Source organism: Podarcis erhardii (assembly GCF_964252035.2).
Source record: "Podarcis erhardii genome assembly, chromosome: 6".
NCBI lineage: Eukaryota > Metazoa > Chordata > Lepidosauria > Squamata > Lacertidae > Podarcis > Podarcis erhardii.
In genome coordinates this window covers 30960603-30976047 of record NC_138510.1, presented here as the reverse complement: position 1 = coordinate 30976047, position 15445 = coordinate 30960603, and the positions used below count along the sequence as shown (strand labels likewise).

Genomic DNA, 15445 nt, shown 5'->3' with positions numbered 1-15445 from the left:
CCAACACTCATGGTTTTCTTCTCTCTAAACAAAGAAAAGCAATGCATCTTAAAATGGAAGCTGCATTATATACCTTTAAATCCCCTTAAAAAACCCCCTGCTTTCTACAAAAAGTATTCCCAACTATGGAGTAAGATAGATGTCTTTGCCAGAACAATCACATACAAATCAGAAGCCACCATCATGTCCCAGTTGGAAAGCCCCAAGACTACAAATAATCACCCTTCTCTTTAATGTCCATGATAGAAATATGTAAATCCATCTATCCTCACAGCTATCAACTTAACATGCATACAGGATGTCAGAATTCATAGCACTCAGCATAATTATCTCAGCAATCTTTATGGCAACTCAGTAGGTTAGTACTGTATGTTATCTCCATCTTGCAGATTACTTTGCATGACAGAGCTACCACAGAACACCGTATCTGCAAGATCCTCCCTGTCACCATGCTGTGAACAAACATCTTGTTGACTACACACCAAGACAACATTTTCTTGGAATAGTGTGTGGCAGGTTTTCAAACTAAACCTTATTTAGGTGCAGCTGTTTAAGTTGCTTGATGAGTCTTACCAAGGTAATGGTGTTGCATCCAGATACCCACAACCTGGGCATGTAACCTATTTTTGTCTTCTAAACACATTTGCCTAAAGATGATGCAGTTCAAAAACTTGCTTGCAATATTTCTTATTGCACGAGGCCAACATGACTATTTAATATCAGATCAAACTTGCCTTGCTGCCTGTGGTTAAAGAGTATGAAAAACTCTATGAAAGAAAGATAGATAGAGAAAAATTAACAAATAAGGCATGCAGGGGGCTGGCACAATCTGGGAACTAAAGCTATACTAAGTGTCATACAATTGCTTTTTGTTGTTCTCAAAATACTTCTGCTATCCAAAGTGGATGTATGCCAAAACACAATTTACTCCTGTTTGAAGATATGCCCCATAGGATAGATATCCCTCTAAGGAAACAGCAACAGAAAAGTGCAAATAAAATACATATTTATTGAAATCAACAACTTTGAATCAGAGCAAAAGAATCAAGTATTGTCTAAGAAGACCTGCCCTAGAACAGCTAGTTTGGAGTTAAAGGGTTGACTAGGGCAGCTCAGGAGTGGGTTTTTCCTTTTCTCTTTCTGTTTAGTGTTCATTTGCTCTTTGCGGCCTTCTGAAGAAGTATCTGCAGAGTCTTTGTGCCTCTCTGCTTCTCTTCCACCGGAAGGTCTTGTCAAAGTGAACTTCTTGCTTCTTTTCAGAGAATAGAACTCTCTCACTAGATCTTCTACCTCCCACTGCTCTTCCTTTTGTTTCCTGCAACAGTGCAGTGCAGCAGGGTCTATAGGATGAGCTTCCGTATTGAAGATGTATCCACCAGCACCAAGGACACATTCTCCATAGGGTGTCAGTACGACGTCAAAGGATGACCCATTGTTATGGATGAAGTTGTCAGGATCAAACAGTAGATACAAATATTTCACTGTTTCAGCCAGGAAGAAGGACTCCATGCGGTTATCTAGTTTGTGATCTCTCAGGTCTTTGATCTTTAAAATAAATGGAGGGGAAAGTGGTTACACTGCATATGCCAGAATCTGTCGTACAATTGTTTCAGCAACATCCTGGAGAAATATACAGTGGCATGAATCAGGAGTTCAAGACTATGGTTGAAATAAGCAGAACTTAGAATCAGTGCCATATTTGTGCCACAGAATAAAACACAGACACACACACACACATACATACACACCAACCAAGACGACACATTCTGTGAGGTTAAATTTTGCTAGTGAGAAAAGGATGGTTGAGAGGGACACGCTAGCCCATTACTAAAAAGGAAGGGGCAGGGGAAGAGAGTTCAGGAGAAATACTTAACTGTTGCAAAGCCACATTCAACCTTGCTGATTTTCTCTATTGACTCTACAACATCTCTGCCCAGTTCCAAAAGGGTAGGATCTTGGGTAGCACGATATAGATACATTGCGCTCTCTATCAGTTCTGCAAAAATACAAAAAAGAAAAAGCTTGGGTGGAAATCAGTGTTGCACTATTACAAATATTTTGTATGCACAAGATTATCAGCTTTCCAGAATTATCTCCCCTCCCCCGTGCTGTATTTGGGGGGTTCTCTTCAACCCCCGAGCCAATTTCAGGAGGCACATGAAGGAGAGAGGGGAAGCCCCATTGCACAGGGTTTCAACTGATGAGGTGAATCCCATCCCTTAAGTTACATCATTGCATACACATGCATTTATTCAATACACAGCAAACACCTGCACAGTTTCCCAAAGATTCAGAACACACAATAGTTCAAAATAGAGGTCAAAATTAAGAGGTAGCTTGCTGTTCAAAGCTGCTGCCTTAGGCAACACCAATATGCATTTGGAACCTTATTTTTAACAGAAAGAGGTTCAGGAGCCACTTAGACTGAAATGTTAATGATCTATAGATTTATCTATAACCAAGGCAAACCACAAAGCAACTTGGAGATCATCCAAAAGGAAGCCACAAGGTACAAGCTAAAGTCTTAAACAATCTAGTTTAATATCTATATGACGTCACTGCGTGTGGTCTTTAGGAGATTTGGGACTAAGGGTCATCAATAGTCTATCAACACACAGCTCTACTTCTCCATAACATTGAGTCAGGGGATGCTATGCATGATCTAAACACTTGCCTAGGTGGAGGGGTGATCTGGACGAGGACCAGTAAACTAAGCATCAACTGTGGGAGGACGGAAGCCCTTTGGGATGGTGGTTCATGTATTTTGGGAGATTGGACAATTGCCTGTTCTGCGTGGAGTTGTGCTCCCTCTGAAAGAAGAGGCTTGGACTTTTTTGAGGGGGGTGTCTCCTGTATCTATCTTTGTTGCTGGAGGCTAAGGAGGCCTTGGTGATGAAGAGTGCCTTTTACTAGCTACAGCTGGTATGCTGACTACAGCCATTGCTGGACAGTGATCCGTGCATTAGGAACCTCAAGACTCTATTATTGCAGTGTGCTCTATGTGGGGCTGCATTTGGGCCTGGTCCAGAGGTTCCAGCTGAGGCAAAATGCTGTGGGCTAGACTGTCGATGGGGGCAGATTACCGCCAGCACATAACTGCAGTGTTCAAAAGTTTACACTGACTGCCCAAACGTTACTAAGCCATGCTCAAGGTTTTTATATTACTTTACAAGGCCCTTAACAATTTGGGTCCAGGATACCTGCCTAATCCCTTGTATCTCTTCTTAATTACTGAGGTCTTTGGGGGAGTTACTGTTAGTGGTCCCCTGTGGCTTGTCTGCATGGCTCACATTCACCAGGAGCCGTTGTGTTTAGTATTGTGGGCCCAATTTTATGGCACTTGCTTCCAGATGACATAATGGAATCATAGAATTGGAAGGGGTCTTGAGAGTCATCTCCAACCACCTGCAAGGCAGGAATCTTAACACACAGTCTTCTCATCTGCTTTGAAACCATGCTTAGTTTTGCAAATGTGCTAGCAGTTTTATTGCTGCACCCATAGGAGGAATGTCATGAAGACTCCCTCCCTCCCTGCTGAACTTCCAGCGCCTACTGAAGACATTTTTTGTTGTTGTTCCAGCAGGCATTTTAATTGGAGTTTGATTTTATAGTTCTAACCAATATTTACTTTCAGTATTTCATCCTTGTAAACTGCTTGGAGATTACTGTAGTTAAGTGGTATATAAATTATTTTATTTAAACATACATCTGCAGTATTTATATGCCTTATATGCCACATACAAAATACTTATTTCTCATTTACCAGGTCTAAGTGGATACCCTTCACGCTTTTCCACTGTATAACCCTGGGGAATATTGTAGAACTCGGGTAACCCACCAAACTGCTTCCAAACAGTGTAATAATTGAGGAATGTTCGCATTGCACTATCTATGTCTCCAATGAGGCTCTGGGAGGAAGAACAAAACCAGAAAAAACCCAGTGAGGTAATAGAAAGAATAGAGCATAGCAGACATAATCAAACCAAGCACAGTGTACAGCTAGAACCCTCAAACAGTACTTAATCTGCTTTTAAAAAAGGAAGGGGGGGGGAGAACCGTAATAGCACAATCAACTATGTACTGAAATGGTGTCTGTAAGAAGACTTGGGATATAAAATAACCATAGGACGGACACCTCAGAGGCAACCAGGTTTTTTTTTTAAAGTCTGGAAAGAAATCTACTAGAAATAACATGTTCAAGTTTAATAGGGCTACTCTGTTTTAGGAAATCGTTCATTTTCGTTCCTAGATACTAAAACAGCCTTTGTCAGATTCTCAGCGGAATTACAGTTCACACGGGATCAGAGAGAGAACGGAAAGTGGATTCTTGCTAACTGTTTTCTTGGCAAGAAAAAGCCACAGCTGGTTTTCTCAGTGCAGATATTTGTCCTTATCTGCTTTAACACTTCTGATTTAAGTACAGGATTATCCAACACAGGCAAAAAGACTGGATTCATGTTACACTGCATTGGAAGCCTACTCTGATGCAGGTTCTCAGTTTTACTGTAGAAATGGAATTACAAAGAACACAAGCAATTAAAAGAGGGATGGAACCTGTGGCCACCAAGTATTGCTTGACCACAGCTTCCAACAACATATGAAGAGCCACAAGTTCTTTAGCGATCCCTGAGTTAAAATACAGCTGTTCTTCATCAGCCCTTACCTGCAAGCCAGGCCAGTAGGCTTCAAGGGACTGAAAAACAGGCATTGAGACTGTTCCTTTATACATCTGAACCCAGAGGTACCAATCATCAAATTTTGTGTAGTTGCTTATAGCTTTGTTGTAGTCTACAGAAAGACAAGTCAAAATGAACGATAAACATTGGAAGAAGAATTTCAGAGCACCTGAAAATGAACTGGCTTTCATATATTCTATTTGCATATATTTCAAAGAACACATTTATCATCAGAATTTCCTTTTATGCTTAACAATGTTAAAGGGATGGCAATACGAAAATATTTTAAAAAGGAATGCTGCTCACAACACATGAGCTTATACAGAGCAGTTGCTATTAAAAGGGGGGAAAGAGAAAAAAATGGCACATGAGTTATCATTAAAGCAGGGGCAAGGAGCCTCTGGGGCCATGGCCTGGACATGTGTCCTAATTTGGCCTGGCACCTGTTCCAATTTGGCTGCAAGACAGTTTCCCCAAACCATGTGCACCTGCCCCAAACCTGACAGGGGCAGACAGAGACAGGGCTGCCGATGCATAATCAGAAGCTTTAAAGTGTGATTCTCCCGATTGTGCTCATCACCACTGAACAAGACCATCACATGTCACTGCCTTAGACTGAGTCTAGCTCAGTTTTGTCCACACTGACTATAAGCAGTTCTCTAGGGCTGCAGAGAAGAGAGATTCCCAAACCCTGGGACCTCTTGCATGCAAAGCAGATGTTATATTCCTGAGCTACAGCCCTTCCCTAATGTGATGAAGGAAGGAAGCCAATGAGCGTTGTCCACCATGGCTGGCAATGACTCTCCGAGATGTCAGGTGGAGGTATTTCCTGACCCTACCTGGAGATGTCAGGGATGGAACCAGGGACCTTTGGCATGCAAAGAAGATGCCCTGCCACTGAGCTATGGCCCTTTCTGAACTCACCTAGAAACATTGACATCAGCTCCTCGTCCTGCAGAAGGATGGCTCCTTTAACAAGATACTCAAAATAGGAATCTACTCCGGCTCCAATGCCAGCATCCTGGGCTACCCATTTGGCAGTTACCACATCAACATGATTACCCACCTGAAGAAAGAAAAAAAATCTTCATTTATTAAAAGCTGTAGATTGGGATTAGCATAGGTTTACATTTCTATACATTTCAGCAAACAATAGATCCTTGGTTTGTTATCTGTACAAGTTTCCAAAAAGCACAAGGATGTAACAAAAAATCTTAATTTCTGCAGCCCTTCTAACATGTATTTAGTACCAACAATGTGTGCTACTGTACAAATTCTTTGTTATAAAAACCTATGGGTGGTAGTCAACTAATTTTTACTCAGAATAGGTCCATTGAAATTAATGGACATAAGTTAGCCATGTTCGTTAACTTCAATGAGTCTACTCTGATTAGGAGAACTAACACAGGACCAGGCATCTCTAACATGCGACATTAATGATTCATTAACACAGCCTTTTAAACCAGAATGTTCATCATGGCATCAACTGTTCTGACCTTTATTTAAAATCCCAGCAGCTTTTCGGTTCCAAGTTCTTGTATTTGCCCAAGAACATACTATAAGCCTAGAACACAACTGAATACACTGGATTTCCCCCAGAGTGAATTTCATTTCCACATTAAATCCTGTGACAGTCACTTTGTGGATCATACCAGTTTTCAGTGAAAACAAGGACCAATGGCTAATGGGTGGTGGATGGGAGTGGGAGGGTCTGAAGGCACATGAGGCCACCACTTGCTGAACTTAAGCAGGTCTGAGTCTGGTCAGTGTCTGGATGGGTCATGTATGCTCTCTTGAGTTCCATGACAGAAGAGATTCATTTAAGATGATGATGATGAGAAATGACCAATGAGGAAATTCCTGAACTGATTTGTTTACCTGAGAAAATGTAAGAGCAAATCTTTTTTAAAAAAGATTTGTAAGAATGTGACTGGTAGCAAGCAATGCAGGTTTCTACAAGCATTGTAACTTCAACAAAGCCGTCTTCTAATATGATCGCCCATTGTATTCATGCAAAAAAGCTCAAGGTATCTGGACCACAAGCTACTGAAAAATGGTGATGATCATCATGCTCATCCTTGATGTAGACAAACAACAGAGGTTTGGGAGTAGGATTCAGCTTATACCAGCCTGTGTACGTTTATGGTACATGGTGGACCTGGTACTGTTATATTCTTGCAATCAATTGTTTCAGTGGCAGCATTAATTCAACCATACTTTCAACAGAAATCAAACTATGTAGTTGGAAAGTGTAACATGAGGTTTTTCCACTCACCAAGCCAATATCAGAACGATTTTTCCAGAGGGTCTTAAGAGCCTTTCTGGCAACATCCTCAAATATTGGGTCACCTGTAAGATGACTTAATGTAGCAAATTCCACTATAAATGTACCAATTCCAGCAGTACAAGTAATTGGTGTCTCTCCAGGGTTTACTCCGTGTAGTAAGTTCACTGTCCCATATGGCATTCCAGTTGGAGTCTGAAAGGCTTCAAAACAAAACTAGCATAACTGGGGGCCCAGTGTAGGTAATACAGTTCAAATTGTGGATTCTCCCAAGGTTGGTTCCACAAATACTCCTGCAAGTCCCCTATCGGGCGTGTTTCAAGTTTTAACAGCAAGTCATGTGACAGCCCAGCACAATCTAAACAGTGGGCAAACAAGTCAGGACAACTACTGGGAAGATTGCCTAATTCAATGCATTGAATTCAATGCACATAGGTTTGTCTGCCTCGTCACCTATAGTGCACAGCTCAATTTGAACAGCAGGTCTGGTAAGCAACATATTTACCCGTAAGGAATCGTTACCTGCTCCTGGTGAGTAACCCTGATACACTGTCCAATCAAGCTCAACGGGCTTGGCAACTAATAGATTTCCTACGTTTATGACAATAATTTAAAGATTTTCCAAAACACACAAACACAAGAACACAGCTGTATACTGAAGAACTACTTTGCTCAAAGAGGTTTCTGTTATATAGATTGGGATTTATATTCCACTTTAACGGTAACCCATTCACAGGTGAACAAATGCGAATCCTAGTAACCACAAGTTAAAATGATCATCGCTATTCAAATAGACAGCAAAGACTGTATGTTCTGTTTTAGCTCAAGTGTGCAATGAATGCTTAGTGACAAATACAGCACTGTAAGTGCCTTTCTACTTCCTCAAAGTAAACATTGCATTAGCTGCATTATTTCTCATCTTAGATATTTATCAGAGCCATTACATTATCCACTAGGTAAAGGTAAAGGGACCCCTGACCATTAGGTCCAGTCGCGGATGACTCAGGTTGCGGCACTCATCTCACTTTACTGGCCGAGGGAGCCAGCGTACAGCTTCTGGGTCATGTGGTTAGCATGACTAAGCCACTTTTGGCGAACCAGAGCAGTGCACGGAAATGCCATTTACCTTCTTGCCAGAGCCATACCTATTTATCTACTTGCACTTTGACATGCTTTTGAACTGTTAGGTTGGCAGGAGCGGGGACCAAGCAACAGGAGCTCACCCCGTCGCAGGGATTTGAACCGCCAACCTTCTGATCGGCAAGCCTTAGGCTCTGTGGTTTAGACCACAGCACCAACCGCGTCCCAAATTATCCACTTAGCCATAATACTAATTTTGCTGCTGTGGTATACTCATTGATTAAAAAGCAGACACTTGAGTCCATTTTCATCACTTCAGATTTTAGCAACATTTGACCCAGTATACATTAGGGCAGCCTTTCCCAACCGTGGGTCCCCAGATGTTGTTGGACTACAACTCCCATCATTCCTAGCTAGTGGGTCCAGTGGTCAAGGATGATGGGAACTGGGGTCCAACAACATCTGGGGACCCAAGGTTGGGGAAGTCTGCATTAGGAGCATAAATATTTATTTTCAATGCACTTGAGATATCCAACTACATTTCTTCTGCTTCTAGCAATTTGCAAAAATTTGTCCCCCTGCAGTTCCTGGTACCTATTACTTATAATCTAGTTTAGCTTTTATAAGGCAGCAAGACAGAAAGGGAGGAAATGAATTCTCAGATTCTGCAACAGTGCTCACCTGGCAAAAGTTTTCGAGCTGCATCCTCTGCCATCCTCAAGAGGGGCCCAGAGCAGGGCCATCCTGCTTCCACTTCAACACCGGCCTTCTTTGACAACAAGTGAGCAGACAGGAGTCCGCCGACCACTGAAAATGGGAACGCACAGCTTATTTAAAAAGCAAAGTAGTGCTGTCTCAGTGGAAAGGGTGAATATGTTATTATTCATTTGATTTGTATCTTGCTATTCCTCCCAAAGGAGCCTACAGCAGCAGACATAGCAATGATAAAACAAAACAAAAATCTAAAAAAAGTTAAGACCTTTATCTCAGCTAGTGATCTCACAGTCTCTTTCAGACATCAAATGCCTCAGTAAACAGGAATGTTTTTGAGGGCCACCAAGAACGGACAACTGAGGCCAGGCTACTCTGACCTTGGAACAGCTGCAGCTGGTGAATCAGCCTATGCTAGGTATAAGCACTCCTAGCCACAGAAGCAATATGAGACTCCAGTGACAATCCAGTTGGGATCCGGGAATACTCCCAGACTACAAGCCTTTTCCTTAAGAGGGGAGTGCAACTCCTTCCAGAACTTGTTGTACACCAAATTCCTGGGCATGGGAACTACCCATCCACAGTACTTCTGTCCTATCTCGAAACAGTCTCAATTTATTGGCCCCCATCTAGTCCACTGCTGCCTCCAAACACCTGTCCAACACCTTCATGGACTCCAATTTCTATGGAATGGAAGGAGAGAGCCGAGTACCATGCTCCAAATCCCCAGATAACAGCTCCCAACAGTTTCACATATATTTTAAATAGCTTAGGAGACAGAACGAACCCTTGTGGGACCCAACAGCCCCAAAGCTAAGCAGTAATCTCCTGGTAATATTTTATGGTATTGATCCTGGAGGTAGGAGGGGAACCACTGTAATACAGTACTTCTAACTCCAACCTCCCTGAGTCACTCCAAAAGAGCACCATGGTCAATGGTGTCAAAAGCCATTGAGAGATCAAGGAGAACCAGCAGAGTTGCATTCCTCCATCACTTTCCCAATGGAGACTGTCAATCAGGGCAACAAGGGTGTTTCAGAGCCAAACCAAGCTGGAAACCAGACTGGAATGGATCTAGAAAATCCACTTCCTCCAGGCATATCTACAGCCGACTAGCCACCATCCTCTTGATAACCATGCCCAGCCCCTTTATTTGCAATCACAGTATATTTAAAAGGAGGAGCAAACAAACTAATTGGACAATCAATTCTTGGCTTAAAAAGTCAGTATATGCAGGAGCTACTTGTGGGTGGCACTGAGTTCCTTTGAACAAGCCACGATCCAGCTTTTAAGCAGAGATTTGTTTTATGTGCAAAGTCATAAGTTATGCTATATGGGTTCCAAACCAGCCAGGAACTGGAAATCAAATTTAAACCATGGCCTCACATCCTAGTCTTGTCTGAAAGCCCATTAACCACAGTTTCCAGGTTCACACATAATGAAAAACTAGGGCCAAAAGCTGAATCTTGGCCTGTTATGCTGCTCACATGAAGGAGTTGCATGCGAGCACGCATGACACTTTCACATCCTGGCTTCTTAACCCAGGATTTGATTGTGCAAATTGGCCAATGTGAAGTGTGCAGAACTGATTTCCTTTTCAGTGGCTACAGAGGAGCTAGCCATTTGGTTAAGCTTCTCAGGAGACACACATGAATTGTTCTTATCCCAGCAACATCTTTTCCCTTGATCATTGTGTAAGTCGTGAAATGTTCAACTTAGCGCCTTATTAATGAATACAGAAAAGCATCAGAGCAAAGACTTGCATTAGAATCATCACAAGAATGTTAACAGCAGCTCGGCTGGATATGACATAAAGCCCATGTAGCTCAGCTCTTTGTTTCTAATAGTTGCCAGCTGACTGCTTCCAGGACTCCTACAGGCAGGGGGTAGAAGGCCATAGTTCTCTGTCTGATTTCTCTCTTTAATACAGGGGTGGGGAAATGGGGACCCTCTAGAAGCTGCAACTCTCATCAGCCCCAGAGAGCAAGGCCAAAGGTCAGGAATAATGAGAACTGGTGTTCAGCAATATCTGGTTAATCCACCCTTGTTCTAATCTGGTATTGTATTGCCTCTGAACAGGGTATTTCTACAACTTTTATTTTCCTCTCCATTTTCCATTCTTCCAACCCCAGTGCTTTTCATATAATGCCTGCCAATTTAGGATTACACTTTATACCTCTTATGCTCCATGAAAGATTATGCTATAATAAATTGTCAATCCTTAAAAGGCTGCTACAACTGACTCTTTGTTGTTTTTGCTACAACTGGCTACACATGGCTACCCTTCTGAATCCTGTTACTATATTACACACTCATCTTTCCTCTGTGCTGCAAGTTTAGACTAATTTGTTATGCAAAATACTTCCAAGACAGTGACCGTTTTGAGTTCCGCTCACCTCTGATGTTGGTTTCAAAGACAGAAGCATTTACATCGATATCAAAATTCACACCCTCCTGCAACACGCTGACAACTCTCTGGAATTCAGAGACGTTCCCCAAAATCTGGGAATAAATAAATAGGAAAGATATCTTATAGAATATTACTCTGGAGCAATATAGCTTTGCCCTTGAAGCTTCTTTAAGTTGTTGTAATGAAGAAAATGTGCTAGAACTTGTAATGTTGGCATTGCATCAACAACAGAAGTTGGCCTTGTGTACAGAAGGTACCAGGTCCCATCCTTAGCATCTCCAGATAGGTCTGAGAGACACTCCCTCCCTGAAACCCTGGGGAGCTGCTGCCAGTCAGTGTAGACAATACTGAGGTAGATGGACCAGTCAGTCTGACTCGGTATAAAGCAGCTTACTATGTTCCTATGGATCAAGTCTGGAATTAGCTGGCATCTATCTGTCTTGGGAGACAATGGACAATTTTACTTCTACATTTGGGCTGTATCCTGCACTGCACACATGGAGTTCCAGTCTCACACTGTCCTCTTCTCTCCCTGTGCACCCCCAAATCTGTTCTGAAAGGTCCCTCAACCCTCTGGAGAAGATTTGGGGAAGCTGCAGGCAAGAAAGAGGAGCATGGTCCATTCCTTATGGAAACATACATTGTGTAAGTGAAACAATAGTGTTGGATATAACCCTTTGTTTTCAAATGTGTGAATCCATTTTGTGCTTGGAATCCATTTTGTGCTTGGTTTTAGTAATGCTGTCATTTTACTTGTTTGTAAAGAAGTTGAAAGTAGGGAGAAACTGAAAGTATGAGGAACAGATTTTTTTTTCTACCAATATGCCTGAGAATAAGCAGGACTTGAGAAAACTAAGAAAGATTATGTTACTGACAAACGGTACTTACTAGCAGAGTGTCCAGCGCATCAATCAGTGTGAGAGAAAAACTGAAAAAGAAAGGAAGGCAATGCTGGTGAGGCAAATGTGGCATCAACCACAAAATACATAGAAAGATGCACATGCTGGCATTTAACCAATGGGCTTCTTCTCTGAAAAACCAAGAGATGGCTGTCCAGTCTCTGTCGGAAAAGATCTAGTGAGGGAGAGCCCACCTCCACTCTAATAGTTAGTTCCATGGCTAAACTGCTCCTACCATTAAGAGGTTTCTCCCACTGTTCTACTGAAAGCCATGCTCCTGTAACTTGAGCCCATCACATCAAGTTCTGTAGAGAACTTGGTCTCTTCTATGTGACAGCACTTCAGGTATTGGAACAGTTTCATCATGTGCACCTCAGTTTTTCCTCACTAGGCTAAACAAACCCAAAGGTGGTGAAAAGGTTAAGTAAATCTATGCTGTTCCAGGACAACTAGCATATGCTGTAAGTTTCCCATGCTGCTTTTGCATTCAACAACTGAATTTATAAAATGGACAGCTGCTTTTTTAAATTGTTTAACCGGTTTCTTGGGTCTAGATTACCTGGGATATCTGATTAAGAATCAGCCAAATTTAGCCTGACATGTCCTCTCACATGGCCTTCCTCAACATGGGGCCCTCCAGAAGTTAGACTGCAATTCCCACCAGCTTCACTCAGCATGGCAGGTGGGGGACAACGATACCTGCTCTAGTAAACAGGGATATCCCCTAAGGTGGTGTTATTTCAAAATTTCACAAGCAACCAGAGAAAGAACATTCAGTCTTCCCAGTACCTTCCCCAAGTGTCCTGCCCATCACATGTCAGAGGGCGCAGTTCATCATATGGGAAGGCGTTTTCCAGGTAATTATCGTAAGCATGATAAAACATGGACTTGACTCGCTCTCTAAAGGGAGGGAAAAAAAGGCGTTTCAGACTTACAGTGTTACAGAAAAGTGGACAACGCCACAGAACAACAACAGCAAAAAAGGTGACCTCTACAAAGGTGAGCATAGCACTGCCAAAATTTTGAAAGGAGTGGATCACACTTGCCATCATAGAAGCAGCATTCTTTCTCTCACAGAGCAGAGAATGCTTCTTCTAAAATGGGGTATGACGCAATACATGTGCACTATCATCTAAAAACAAAGTATGTTTTTAGATGAAGTTTTGAGGGCAGCCAGGAGGCTGAAACCCCACCCGCATGAAGATGATCACAGCAAGGATAAGAGCAGCCTTCTTCCAGAAATGGAGCAGCCGCAATGTTTGCTTCCCACCTTCTAGCCAGAAAGAGCTCTGCTCTAGTTGCCTTGGAACTTCAGAAGTGAGGGGGAAAGCACTAATTGGACTAATGGATAGTTGTATCCCTTCTAGGCCAGCAAGACCAACAGCAAGGGAAGGTCAGTATGACCACAACTGGATAAATGCCAACTCAGAATTAATCACGTAATTCTGACACTGTCAAACTGATCTCCGTTCGCGAGGTTCTCTCTCTGCTCCCATTCCTTTTGGTCATTTTAGTCTGTAAACCTGAGGACAAGGCCTCTGTGTCAATTTCATTTACATACTATTCCTGCCACAAGGACTGAATTGACTTTTTGATCACCATGAGCCACTCTGGTAAACAATTTTGGTCTGAAAAGCAAAATAATTTTTTCCCCTCTAGGATTTACACAATGAGATGCTTTCAAATATTACAGCCTCCACATGGAAAGCCGCCATGCAGAATAAATATGGATCTCTGGCAGCTCCCATGCCAGGGCTGTGACAGGCCCTCAGTAGGTCACCTCAGCCATTCTCTTCCTTCCAACTTTCTTGCTGCCTGCTTGATATACACAAAATGCAGTGGAAGGCAGGAGAAGAAGGGAAGAGAAAAAGGCCTCTGTTCATGTCTTCACACCAAACCAATGTCTTCAAGATTCCCTTATAATTTCCAAGAATCCACTGCACTTTTCCTACTTTCTCAAAGGAAGCACTTTAGGTTTGCAGGATCTACTTCTGGGGGGGTTTTTTGCCTCAAGGTTCTTCACAGCTGCTTTCAACCACGACCACAAAGACCTGCATATGTCAAGAGCAGCATGCCCTCAGTTATTTTTAAGATTTCCCCACATATATGGCTATGATATCTTGTTTACTTTTCCATGAAGCCACATCCCTAAGACATTTAAACAAACACACGAATAAAATGACTGTCGTTTCTTACCGTTTTCTACAGGGGTAGAACTTGCCATCTAATCCTCATCCCCTGACCTTTTATTTCTGTTCCATGCTCACCATTAGACAACAAGCACTTTTTTAAAAAAGCAAACTGATAAATACAGCTGCATGTTAGTATCAGAGTATTTCCGCCCTCTCCCACCCTCGGTTTTCCACCTGAGAGCAGGGCTGCCACCATCCTTTTTTCTCCCGTTGTCCTTGCGGGAGACTTGATGGCAGGTGAAATTCAACGTGGCCAGCCAGAGAGGCGCGCCATGGAAAAAGGGGAGGCTTCACCTGTTGAAAATCCGCCTGGCACCACAGAGCCTTTAGAAAAGGGAAGGCAAAAGAGCCCAGGTGGTGATGAGGGAGCAGTGAGCTGCTCTCCCTCCCTCCGTCATCCTGGTCCGGGCTCACCTGTAGCGGGCGACGTCCACCTCCTTCCCGGCGGCCGGAGGGGGCTGCCCCAGCGAGTGCAGCACCCACAGCCAGAGCCAGCCCAGCCGGTGCAGGGGGCGCTGCGCCGACAGCAGCATCTAGCAGCCGCGCGCAGCGAGGGCAACCCGGGCGCGCCCTTGCCTCCCTCTCCCCGCTTCCGCGGCCATCAAGCAGCCTCCCTTCCGGGACACGCCCACTCCTGTAGCCCCGCCCACTCCTCCGAACGCCAATCAGAACCGCCTGCCCCTCCCGCCCCTGCGGTAGGGATGACGCGAGGTGAAAGGGTTGGTGAGCTTGGAGGGCGCCTGCGCAGTGGGGAGTAGGGACGTGTTCTAAACGGCGTGGCCGATAGAGGCCGCTGCGGTGCGCCGGTTCTGGCTATTGGTTGATGCTCTTCCTATCGGGAGGGAGAAAGGGGAGAGGAGAAAATAAGGTTGGCTTTCCGAATAGCCCTGTGTTGAATCATTGAATCATAGAATTATAGTTAGAAGAGACCCCCCCCCAAAGAGTCATCTAGTCCAGCCCCCTGCAATGCCGGAATCTCAGCTAAAGCATCCATTGACAGCTGGCCATCCAACCTCTGCTTCAAAACCTCCCCTCGTGGGAGTCCCCATCCACTGCCGAACAGCTCTGGCTGTCCCAAAGTTCTTCCTGATGTTTAGTGTGAATCTTCTTTCTTGCAGCTTGAAGCCATTGGTTTGGTGCTAGCCTCCTGAGCAGAAGCGTGCTCCATCTTCCATGTAACAGCCGTCTAGATA

General features: G+C 43.5%; 1 protein-coding gene across 2 annotated transcripts; it reads right to left on the bottom strand.

Moving 5' to 3' along the window:
* Positions 1–989: 989 nt before the first annotated feature.
* On the bottom strand, positions 990–14877 carry LOC309344479 (ER degradation-enhancing alpha-mannosidase-like protein 2). 2 transcript variants are annotated; one of them, XM_081866866.1, is made up of 12 exons: positions 14667–14877; positions 13331–13369; positions 12850–12960; positions 12050–12089; positions 11148–11253; positions 8722–8847; positions 6952–7163; positions 5601–5742; positions 4664–4788; positions 3764–3908; positions 1875–1996; positions 990–1545 (listed from the first exon to the last, which is right to left on the bottom strand). In XM_081866866.1, exons 1-12 carry the CDS (start codon positions 14783–14785, stop codon positions 1045–1047), a joined length of 1788 nt encoding a protein of 595 aa, XP_081722992.1. In that variant the 5' UTR covers positions 14786–14877; the 3' UTR covers positions 990–1044. The 2 variants fall into 2 exon arrangements, with proteins under 2 accessions (XP_081722992.1, XP_081722993.1); XM_081866867.1 differs by lacking the exon at positions 13331–13369 and having other exon boundaries at positions 14667–14876.
* Positions 14878–15445: the final 568 nt, after the last annotated feature.

What these genes read in the sequence shown, in the direction of transcription:
- LOC309344479 (XM_081866866.1), bottom strand. Translation starts at nt 14,785, where the DNA reads ATGCTGCTGTCGGCGCAGCGCCCCCTGCACCGGCTGGGCTGGCTCTGG. An exon ending in ATGCGCTGGACACTCTGCTA is followed by an intron (nt 11,254 to 12,049) that starts GTAAGTACCGTT and finishes ATTTATTCCCAG; the next exon opens with ATTTTGGGGAACGTCTCTGA. An exon ending in CCTACTGGCCTGGCTTGCAG is followed by an intron (nt 3,909 to 4,663) that starts GTAAGGGCTGAT and finishes TCTTCCTCCCAG; the next exon opens with AGCCTCATTGGAGACATAGA.